This window comes from Scardinius erythrophthalmus (assembly GCF_964197995.2).
Source record: "Scardinius erythrophthalmus genome assembly, chromosome: 25".
NCBI classification, from domain to species: Eukaryota; Metazoa; Chordata; class Actinopteri; order Cypriniformes; family Leuciscidae; genus Scardinius; species Scardinius erythrophthalmus.
The window spans coordinates 32,729,812-32,742,238 of record NC_138245.1 but is presented as its reverse complement, the minus strand read 5'-3'; the positions used below and the strand labels follow the sequence as shown (position 1 = coordinate 32,742,238).

The 12,427-nt window shown below is 39.0% G+C and overlaps 1 protein-coding gene across 1 annotated transcript in view; it reads right to left on the bottom strand.

The window, feature by feature from the left end:
• Nucleotides 1–12,427, bottom strand: part of il1rapl1b (interleukin 1 receptor accessory protein-like 1b) — a 237,165-nt gene that overhangs the window by 19,852 nt on the left and 204,886 nt on the right. Inside the window, exon 7 of the mRNA XM_081358279.1 lies at nt 1,674–1,806. Coding sequence (XP_081214405.1) covers nt 1,674–1,806 — 133 coding nt within the window. The remainder of the gene's footprint in view (nt 1–1,673; nt 1,807–12,427) is intronic.

Sequence of the window (12,427 nt, the reverse complement as noted above, 5' to 3'; positions counted from 1 at the left end):
CAACTGTGATGACCACAACAGTGGTCAACTATAGTTGTGTTTATTTGTGCTATATAAATGAATAAATGAAATGATCGTTGGCTGTAGGCAATCGTTAAAAGAGTGTGCCATTTACATAGCAGTGTTTTTTAAATCTAACACAAGACCTATTAGTTTTGAATGATGTTTCTAATGTAGAGAATTGTGTTTAGTGTTTTGCAAAAAGTTTGTTTCACAATTACGAACTGAGTGTAAAGCAGAGAAGTGCTTGCAGTTTTGCAGACTTGGACTGAAGATTAGGTACATGAGTGAATGAGTGAGTGTCCTCAAGTACTAGTTTTAGTGTGTAAGCATTTAAAAAAAAATATAAAAAAGTTTGACATTTGTAAAAACCTAGTTTGTATTTGAATGCTTGTGTATAGTTGTGTGTGTAGAAATTTGTTATAAGTATCAGGAAATGTAACTTAGCAACTGAGGAAATTATTGATAACCACAACCACTCATCAGACATAGTGACACACTGAATAAAGTGAAAATCAGACATTGACATTATGATTAACTAAAGCTCATCCATCATAAAACACATACACCTGACTACCAAGCACTACGGGGAAGAAAAAATAACAGGGTATGGAAGAGAAAAGAGGTGTTTTTTATTTGCAGCTGCCATGGAAACTATGTCTGCAGAGAGAGAGAGAGAGAGAGAGAGAGAGAGAGAGAGAGAGAGAGAGAGAGAGAGAGAGAGAGGATGATGGGGAATTCATATCATTAAAGAAACATTGTTTCTGTTCTTGTTCAAAAAGAATAAGGTGATGTTCTGCCCTCTTTTTATGTTTGTGGATGTTTCACACCATTACAGTGATGTCAGAACTGATACGGGTCAGTATCCACAGGCGCTCACCGCCACTAATCAGACTAATTACAGTGTTTGTATTGGACGACAGAGCTGCAAGACCCAAACCTAGTGGATCTCAGGTACTGATTCAGAAATGAGATTCTGCTGTCATTGCTGTCAGCTCTTCTCTATTAGCAGGCTGTGAATTGATTCAGCCACTGGCCCAGTAACAGGCAGAAAATGACACACTGGCCTTAGGATCAGTTCTGACTAAATGATAGCTGACATACCAACCAGACGTGAGAAATGCAGTCAAACACTCATCCAACATTCACTCACAGCATTAGCAATGTACTGTATTAATACTGTAAAGGGCTCTTGGTTCATTCTGATGGCCATAGTCAGCGGAGCTCAGTGGACTTTAATTTTGGCGAGAGTTGCATACGGACTGTATTACGATGCTCATGGTGTGTTTGTATCCTGAAACATATTCCAAAACCTTATAATGAGTCTCATTTTTGCTACTCTGTAGCTCAATACATGAACTGACTTACAGTAACAGGCAGTCCAGACTTTCCATCAATCACTCACAAATGTTTAGAATAATACTTTGGAACTCCTAGTTTGGGATCTAGTTTAGGTGAGCCCAGATTCAGTCATCTGCTTTGACCCTGATACTCATCATGATGTGATTAAGATTGCATATGCCTAAACTGCATAATTAATGGAGTCCATGAAATTTAGATGGAGATTACACGAGAAAGAAGCTTTTCTGATCATCTCGATCCAGAAAGGAAATGAAAGGAATTATCATCTCGATAAATGAAAGGAAAGGGTGTCATTAGTATAAACTACTTACTTAATTTCACTTTCTCTGATTCGTCCTTCGTCCAGATCCTCAATGAACTTCTCTCCCTTCATCCAGTAGATGAGAGGACTCACATCCCCGCTGTAACCGAAGAACGCTCGGCAGGTCAGGTTCACCGGGCTGCCTGCAAAAACACACAGTGCAAGAGAAGTCCATATATGTGTAATATCTGTGAAAAATAATATCGTTACAATATTTCTCAGTAAGAGAAACTGAGCCCAGCCTGTTGTTTTTCTTTGGTATCTTTCGAGGAACAGAAATGAGTTTAGACTGTAATCTGACATCACAATAAGCTATGTCCTTCTGTAGATACCATACGCTTTAACAGAAATACAGAGATGCTGTAAAGTCCAGACTCAGTGATTTTTTTCTAGCTGTCAGACAGAATTAAAAAAATGATGCTAATGAGAATATCCTGTTCTGCACATTGTGAAAATGAAAAGTCTATGAGAGAATTAATGAGCACAGTCCTGAGACTCACATCAGGCTGAAATCTTGACAGAATGGCAAATATTGGTGTTTTATTTCTGGCCACTGGAGGCCACTGTGGTACCACCTCTAATACATGACAGATCGAAATGGCACAAATCTAGTTTCAGCAGACATGTATCAGGGCAAATACTTCTGTGTTTTTATCGTGGCACACACAGTCCAAACCATCTGATGCACAGTAATTCAGGAAGAAAAGCACAGGTCAACATGTGCCATTACCCAGCTATGTTTACTATCTATAAAACAAAATATACTGAAATTAAAGCTAGCTTTATGTATTTATCTCTTTCTAAATAGTTATTTTAGATTTTGTTTGATACTGTATTATGAAACAGACTTGATTCTGTCCCTAGGTTATTTTATCTTGTGTGTATGTTCATCAGTTGGGGACAAAATGAAAAGGTCAAGCCATGATTTCATTTTGTAATCAACTTATAATAGAAAAGTGGGTACTTCCAGAAAAATCTGCATACCATTTTATTTCTGAGAAGCTTCTCGAGCAAGATGCCGGTGTGTCGAATTAAACTGAAACGGTCAACTCTGTTACGGTCTGAAGGCACCGTTAAAGACTAATGTTTTCAAAGTTTACTCCTTTAGTCTGAGATGGTTCTCTTGTTCTGAGCACGGTTCGCTGTACTATACTCACCATGCTCAGGATCGTTCAGTAAAACCATGACCATTATAGTGTACTGTGTGTGGGTGTGTTTGAGTATGAATTGGGAAACCAGTGCAAGCTCATCTAAGTTAATCGGGTCTCTATGGTGTGTTAATTGTGTTTTGTCTGTGCTGGCCTCTATTCATTCAGATCCAGCGGAGAGGATCATCCAGACGGCTGAAAGCTGCTCTGCTCATTAAAACGCTGTTGGGAGCATTTGAGCCTTCATAATGCCATAACTGACCTCCTGTGTCAAAACCAATTTAGACAGAAGGACAGAGAGAGAGAGAGTGAATGAATGAAAAAATGAATGAATGAATTTAAATGGCAACTGAGAATAGACGAGAGGATCATGGATCAGCCTCCTGCTGGCAAAGCAGAGTCAGCCCCAGAAGATTCTCTCATTACCCTCATTCACCCTAACAAGGGAAAAGAACAACAAAACCTTATCTGAATGACCTCGTCACTTTCTAGATGAATAAGTGTACAAGGCACATGTAAGCTGGATTGTGGTCAGGTGATGGCATGTGTTCCCAAATCATTCTGCTTGTTTTGTCTCTGTCTTTCTCACTCGCTGTCTCCCTCCGAGTAGTTTAATAGGAACTTTTGTTCTGGCCGATGTGAAGCCACAAGCAACCAGTCGAGTGAAGACCGAACACTGACCTGAACCCTGTGTGTTGGCCAAAAGCCATTACTGAGAAAGACAGACATGAAAGAGAGAGACAGAAAGAACATTACCAAAGTCATAACAGGGCTTCTGAATTCAAACACTGACTCAAATGTCCCCAACCAACAGATCAGGTGTACTGGAATCCCACAATCCCAGGTTTAGTGTTATCTGCAACTTTCAGCCTGTTTCAGTCTAAAATTCATCAACACATGGAGGAAAAGGATGCTGGTCAAGCCAATTTACAGAGAGTCTTTTACAGATTCAACAGATGTGGCACATCCTTACTTGGAAAAATGTCACTGCTCTCCTCATATTAGTGCTGTGTTTTCAAGCACCTACAGGGAAAGGTGATTTTAAACATAAAACGTGAATCTATATTTCTGTCAAATCAAACCTTCATTAACAACAATGCTGTGCAGATATGTGAAGAGCACACTATGGATTCATAAACAGAAGTCAAGAGTTAATAGAAGTCAAGTTACAAATGTGCATGAAGTTGCATTTAAAATGGATTTCCTGACGCCTGAAGCCACATATACAGCACTAACCCTGTCCAACATTCAGATGTTATTAATTGTTATTTACGTAGACAATCACACACCGGTACTCTCTTATCATATTGATAAGTACTAGCTAGGATTTAGTCAAGTGGAGACCATATTCAAGGAGCTTGACTGGTAAATCTTTTTGTGCAGTGGATTTAGAGGGTGGATCAATGCCTGTTGATTTAAAAGTGGAGATGGACGTCATTTAAAATGAAACATTGCCACAAACTTAGGAAAAACTAATTTTTAATGCTCCCATAATTTCTTTTTAATTGATGAATTATACTGCTTTTGTTTAGTTAAACTGTGTTTTAAAATGTTAAAAGATTTCAGAGATAAAGACTGCCACTGATGTGGAATCAGCTTCTCTCTTCGCACTAGGCATTAAGGTATCGATTTGGGGTGTGGAAACAGATACTACAGCAGCAGTTACGGGCAACGTTGTCCCAGAACAGCTATCAGATATCCCTATCATACTGACAATCGACTATTTCCATATAAACACATCACGCCTGTGGCCAGGTGAAGGGTAATCGTCGTCCATCATACACTGCCTGGTAGGAACCTGCATTTCACAATCATTAATTTATGTGATGGTCCTCTGTCGCTTTACAAACACTGCTCATGATACCACCCGATTTGCTTTTGTTTTGTGCAGGTGTGGTTGTGTCAGTTTGTACATGTTTTCCGGTGATATTTCTACAACAGTTTAATTCCACTACCTGGTTTAGTGGCCTTTCACTTTATTGCTCTACTTTATGTCCGTCCTAGGCGGGAGCTTAAGAATTCAGATTGTACTTCCTAAAAAATAGCTTGTCTTAAAACCATGAGCACTTAGGCCTCTCTCAATCTATTTAATTAAAACAATACTATAAATTACAAGCAATTCTATCAGGGAGAAGGTAAACCAAGAGGAAGCTAAATTATGACCTTGTGCTGCAGGAGCATTTTCAGCTGTGCAGCATAAATCCCTGACAGGAAGTGCTGACATGTCAATCACTGGGCTTTTTCCTCCCCGAGTGCTGTGCACAGATGGAGCATCGGGAACAGGAAGAGGTTTCACGGCCGAGAGGATTTGGAGATCGCGTAATGACTTGCGCCCCGCTAAACACGTCCTGCAGAGGCCGTTTGTTTGACTCCGACAGGTAAAGGAGAGGTCACATAAGTCTGTCTACCTGCTGAAGCTCAAGAAGCCTTTCATCACACATTTCTCTCCACTTTTTCTTCTACTCTCTCCATGTCCCACACACACATTGTCCTCTCTGTCAGCATCATCCTGTCTCTGGAGAGGCAGATTCAAGCATGATTGGCAGAGGACACTTCTCTTAGACTGGACAAATTCGCTTCTGATGAGCACAAGACAGAGAGAAGAAGGGAGGAGATGTGTTTGCTTTAGTGCAGTGTGTGTATACGTGTGGCTGAATGACCTCAATACAAACACAAGCAACATGTTTCGCTTAATGGAGTCACTCTGCTAATGGTCGCGTTAAACACTGATCCCAGCTGGCAAACCTTACGAAAAAAGAAGTTTACTTCAAGTAAATTTAATATATTTAAATACTGTATATGTTTAAGTATACTTTATGTAGTCAGTATAATAATACCAATGTACTATAAGTATCCTGATAGTTTACTAGTCAAATACTTGTACCACATTTTTTTTTAATTTATGAAGGTACGCTGTGAAGTATAGTTTCATTAAACTACTGGTTTAGTAGTTTTATACTGCATTACAAGTATACATGTACGTTTTTTTTTTTAGTGAACATAACATCATCTTTATAGTTTACTATTTATATATTTACAGTCTTCAGCCAAGATGGCCACCATGCATGAGTCTTCAGTGTGCAGCGCTGACCATTGTGGCCACGGCTATCTTGTGTGTGGGGGCAACACACACATCGGCTCCAGTCCCTGACCAGAGTCCAGTGTTGGCTGAACCTGTTTCAGCTCAGGAGACCGCACCAAAGACCGCTTTAGTCCCTTTGTCTAATCAGCTGTGGAGGTCTCCAGTTCCACCAGATCTGCCATGAAAATTTTCAGACCCGTCTGCGCTGTGCTGGTGGTCTTCTTCTCCGAAGAGGGGATCTTCAGTCCAGCCTGCTCCACCCTGGCTCCCCGATCCACCTCAGTCTCCACTCCTTCTTCCGCCGCACGGGTTAGGGTTCGGGTTAGGGTTGGGCCTGGCCCTCCATCCCACCCTAGATCTCTCTCCGTTCCACCTCCCTCCTAGAATTCTGGTTTTTATCCCACCCTAGTTTGAGTTCTGTCTTTTGTTTTGTATGGACTTTTATGTTGAAGTGCCTTCTCTGTTCTCATTGTTTCCATGTTCTCTTCCTGTTTGGTCTCTGTCTCTCCTTGTTATCATATTAGTTGTTATAGTTACCGTCATTGAACACATCTGCAGTTAGGGTTAGGTCAGGGCCTTGGTTTTCAGTTATGTTTTGCTAGTCGTTGTATGCGTTTTTCTGTGGTGGACCATGTTCGTGTTTTGGGTCAGATGTTCCTGTCTATTCATGTGGAGTTTTGTCATTAAAAGGGTGCATGCAAGTGGATTCTCTCTCAGCACTCGTAACACAAACGCTGTCGGCACTGAAACCATGCCCACTCGCGGTTTCACAAAGGGACTGCTATAAGGAAGCTCATCTCAACCAGATGAGCGCCCGACACTGATTTTCTTTACGGCTGTATTACTGAAATAAAAACCTGGATGAGTAATAATTTCCAGTGTTTGAACATTGATAAAACTGAAATTATGCTCATTGGTTCCCGTCACCAAACTTCCAAAGCTGGTTCTTCGTCTTTGACTCTTGATGGCTCTGTCTTGGGTATCCAGAGTAAAATGAGGAACCTTGGAGTTATTTTTGATGCTAATCTTTCATTTGATTCTTTCATTCAGAGTACTGTTAAAACATCTTTCTTCAATCTTAGAAACATCGCTAGATTGCGGCCGATGTTAACTTTTCCTGTAGCTGAAAAGCTGATAAATTCCTTCGTCGTCTCTCGGATAGACTATTGTAACGCCCTTTTAGCCGGAGTTTCTAAATCTACACTACACAAGTTTCAACATGTACAAAATTCTGCCGCCAGGATCTTAACTGGGTCCAGAATATGCAACCATATCACTCCGGTTTTGGAATCTTTGCATTGGCTTCCAGTCAGGTTCCTAGTCGATTTCAAGATTATGATGCTCACATACAAATCTTTGCACAGCCTGGCTCCAAATTATCTAGCAGAACTGTTGTACCCCTACACTCCTAATCGCAGGTTGCACTCCTCACAATCGAGCATGCTGGTTGTTCCTAAAACTCACTTAAAGTCTATGGGTGACAGGGCTTTCTCTTTCTATGCGCCTGTCCTTTGGAATTCTCTACCTCTTGAACTTAGGGAAGCTCAGACTTATGCCATTTTAAAAGGTCAACTTAAGACATATTTTTTTAAACTTGCATTTTCCTGTTGATGTGTTTCTTGTTGCTTTTAACAATTGTTTATTATGTGTACAGTGCTTTGAGAAGCTGCTTTTAAAGGCGCTTTATAAAATAAAGATTATTATTATTATTATTATTTTTAACGATTTATAGTTTATTGTTATTATTATTTTATGCAGCACTGCATGTAGCCTATATGCCTACAAGGCACAGCAAACCTGGTGTTCATTATTTATATATATATATGTGTGTGTGTGTGTGTGTGTGTGTGTGTGTGTGTGTGTGTGTGTGTGTGTGTGTATTTTGTACATTTTAAATCGCAATTTAAACCAGAAAAATCTAAAATGTATTCCCAAAATCGTGCAGCCCTATAGTTTCTCTTGATATCAGCATGTTCACAGCTGTTTTTTTTGTCTTTTTTTCTTTTTTCTTTTTTTTTTTCTTTACAGGAACCAGATGCCACTGAGTCCTGCTGACTTCAACATTCACATGAGTCTCTGTACATGAACATGGTAAAGTGAAAAATCAAACACCTCGGAAATGACAGGTATGTACTATGTTTCAGAAATGGCACAAAGGTGTATGACTGTTCAAGTCTCTGTCTTTACATCAGTGTGTTCAATAATGTGCTTTTTTGTCATTTGTTGTGTATTTTTGGATTATGTTGTGTTGTAAATAAATCCAAACAATCAAAAAGCCATTCTTGTTTTAAATCTCCTCATTCTTTGTGCAAGGTTCCTCATAATGATAGGGCCTGATAGCACCTGATAGGGCCATTAGGGGAGGGTCTTTGTCTTTCTCAGGTGTGAAACATCAATATTCATGATGATTCACGCCTCCTCGCATAAAGCTTTCTTACACAAAACATGTCTTACAAATTTTAAAACAATATGTTGTTTTATCTGAATGAGTAGTCAGGATGATTTTCACATAGTTTTGGAGCAAATATTCTAGGCTACGTGATACAATTTCCAAAAGTCTTGTGAAGAAATAATCAGTATGGGTTTCTTTTTTTATTTTATTTTTTTTTCAAACCACGCATAAATGTCATTATCTCAAAACTACAAACTTTTACATACATGCTGCTGACATATTATTGTAGCAGAGTTTGTGCTGAATACAGTGTAATCAGATTTTAGCCATGAAAATTTCACAAGTAACAGAAATAAGCACAAATGTCAGAGCATGTCAAAACACCTCCAGGGCCCAGAAAACAGCTCAGACCCCAGAGGATTAAAGAAGGAGACAGAGTTGTTTTGTAAATTATCACAGCTACACTGTTAACCCTTGCTGTAAAAAAAGGCCAAATTCTGACAATATCATACCATTTTCCATTAAAACAGTAATATACCGTATAAAAAAAAAAAGCCTACAGGAATATACTGTGAATTAACAGCGCTCAGAGTCGACACTCAGAGGCTGCTTTCCCAATCACACCCTACTGTATATCCTCATTCACTATTCTCTACATTAGTTCACTAATATAGTCCACTTTAATGAAAAGAAGTGAGTGAATCGAGACACTGATGAACACCTGATAAGCAGAATCACTGAAGGACAGAGAAACAAGAGCAGAAAAAAGAGAAACACAAGAACTACAACTGACTTCCAGACACACTGAGTGTGAAACCAGTTTACAAACCAGTTTAACATTATTTATTTTAAAAGTTATTGTTGAGAATTAACAGAGATTTAGTTAATAATAAAGTTTGTTGTCACCATAATGGAGATCAGTATTTGCTTTAGTTGGTCACTTGTCCCTTGACTTCTTATCATTCATCTCTCTCTGGCTGCTTTAACAGTGTGTTTATAAAGCACATTTGCTGTGGCAAGAAAGAGCCAAGAGGAAGATGATCAGGTGTTTTTGGCTTTTGTGATGATGTTACAATCATCCTGGACATGTCTGATTCTCTGATCTTTCCTGTATATATTTTTTGAATTTATGGGTATTTTATATTTAGCATATATCTGTGATTTTACAACATGAAATAAATATTTCTGCAATCAGGTCTTCTGAAGAATATCGTAATCATATAGTGCTTTAAAATATTTTAACTCCTGCTTGACTCAGACACACACAGACATCAACAATCAGCATATGAATCTCAACAATGGTGACAATCAAAAGTTTCATGTGGCAATGCATTCTGGATTGCAGGATAATATAAAACTCCCAGCATGCACTGCTGCATGAATAATATATATATATATATATATATATATATATATATATATATATTGCCACCATTGTTGAGATTCATGTGCTAAATTGTGATATCTCTGTTTTTCGAAACGACAGTTCTCTGTTTTTTTTTTTTTTGGTTTATGCATGATGTGTTAAATTTGTTGCTGTGGTTTCACAGTGGTGGGAATGTAACACTTTTGACTGAGGATTAAACTCTCAATGAGTGAGAATGAATTCCTTAGTGAATGAACAGGCAATATTATGATTTTGTAGAATAATCGCAATCATTCATAAACTGTGTTTGTGCACATGTGTGACTTGCAAAAACACAGCTCAAGCAGCAAAAGAAAAACTAATGTTCTAGCATAGCATGAGCATCCCAACTAAAGCAAACACTGATCTCTATTATGGTAACTTCAAACCAAACATTTTCAATTAAACATCTCAATAACAAATTCTGTAGATGTATGACAGAAATAAAGTCATACTGATTGATAATAAGTATAATAATGTGTAATGGCTGGAAGTGAGTTGTATTTCTTGTGTTTCTCTATTTTCTGTTCTTGTTGTTCCTCTTTCCTTCAGTGATTCTGCTTTTTAACAGCAGGTGTTCATCACTAATGCTCAACAATCACTTACATATTCTCCTAATTATCTCACTGCAACACTGTTGCCAGTAGTTTACTGTAAAATCTTGTTTTAGATCTAGAAACATTGATGATACATTGCATGTTGCTTTATTTAAAAGGCAGTGACTGTGTAGTTGCTGGTCCAGTGGAAATCTCGTTATTTACAAAAGTTTTGTTGTGGTTTCAAATGAAATAAGTTCACAGTAATATATACTTTGCTCACGTTATTAATGCATTATAAATTTTAGTTAATACATTAAAATGACAGTTGGTCAATTTAAGGCAGTCGGTTTCTGCAAGTGAAATTAGTTAACTCGAGTTTTAGTGCATTTTTACAGTAAGATACTGTAGATTACAGTAAAGAACTGTACAATTAACAGTAAATTACTGGCAACACTGTTGCCAGTTTATTTTACTGTAAAAAAACCTGCTAAGGTCTAACAGTGTAGGTAATATGCATTTATGTGACAAAGGCATAGCTTGTTAGCAAACTGTAGGCTGTAGCAACTAACGGTAATGACAGTAACTCGTGATTGAGCGGGCGAACCACTGATGCTTATGCGCTCTAGTACTATAGGAACATTTTTATCCTTCAGCTGTATGTGTGTGAGAGAACATACAGCAGTGTGCAAAAAGCACATTAGATGCTTCTTTTTCTTTAGTGTGCTGGTGGGAAATATCAGTCTTAGAGTTCCCAAGATTCCTTTTGCATACCTGTATATACAGTATATATATGCCAAAGCAAACTGTCCAGGACTGAGCAGAAAAAAACGGCCGTACTGAACACCTGAACAGATCTGAATGCTGGAGAACACTGAACCTTCACACAAAGGTTTCCTAGGTAACCCTGCTTAGGTTAGTCAAGTGGAAGAACAATAGAAGCAACTCAGCTTCTTACACATAAAAGGATTAATTATTACCCTTCGTCCCCCAAGACCAGAAACAGAAGGACTGAGAGGAGCCGAGCGCAAGGAGGGCCGGAATAAATGCTCCCGCCACAACAACTCAACAGGATTCCAAACATGACTGACTTCCAAACTGACAAAAGAAAACAGCCTCCCAAACATTAGCATAAATCGTGCTAATCAACAATTAAACTGTTTCTGCTGCAATCACAGACGTGTGTAGGGGCGTGTGCGTTCCCTGTGTTAGCACTTCACTGCTGTCATCCTCGGCTGGTAAATGCTCTGTTCTCTGGTCCGTATGAGAGACTGAGTGTGCAAGCAGAGGAGAAGTGCACACAGACGGATATTAATATCTGTCACACTCTAGGGCTGAACATCACACCACTGTCCTCAGTGCAGCATTGAGGCACAAATACAAAGAACACTCAAATCATTCTTAAACATTGAGTTAATTCGACTTCATATTAGGACTCCAAATCTAACTCGATAAAGATCCCGTCTAAAAAAGGATTTCAATTAAAACAGGGCTAATGTCTCATTGTGTCTAGTCACTAATGTATCAAGTTTTGACTAGTCGATCTCTCTCCTATGGAACTGCAGATGTTATCCCACAGTGCCACATGCATTTGAGGTCAGGAAACAGCAGAACACCTGTGTCCCTGGATAATGACGCTTGTTGCTGCAAAATATGTCACGGCAGTAATTTGGTTGAGCGGAGCTTCGGCAGCTTTGTGCGGCAAAGATCAGACAAAAGAAACAAATCTGGGGTGCGTTTCCCGAAAGCATCGTTGGCCAACTATGGTCGCAAGTTCCGTCGTTACCAATAGAGTTCAATGGACATTGCGATGAACTTGCGACCATAGTTGGCCAACGATGCTTTCGGGAAACGCACCCCTGCTCGACTGCACCTCAGGAGAGTCTCTGTAGAAATGGATCTCACTGCAGAGAGATGTGAACACCAAAGTGAAGACTTCTCTGCATGACCATCTCAAAATAAAGGCATTTTTTTATGCAGTACAGAACCATCTACCATACATAGCATGTACTGCTTTGTTAGCAAACTACACAAATATACAGGCTTAAAGAGCTTAAAGCCCGTTCATACATTGATCTCCTTACTAGTTGTTAAAACTGGACCTGTGGAGATTTTGTATGTCTCTCTTGTTTAACACACCTGATTCAGATCTTAATTGAGACTCATGCAGATTAGATGTTCTTCCAACAGGCAAATGAACT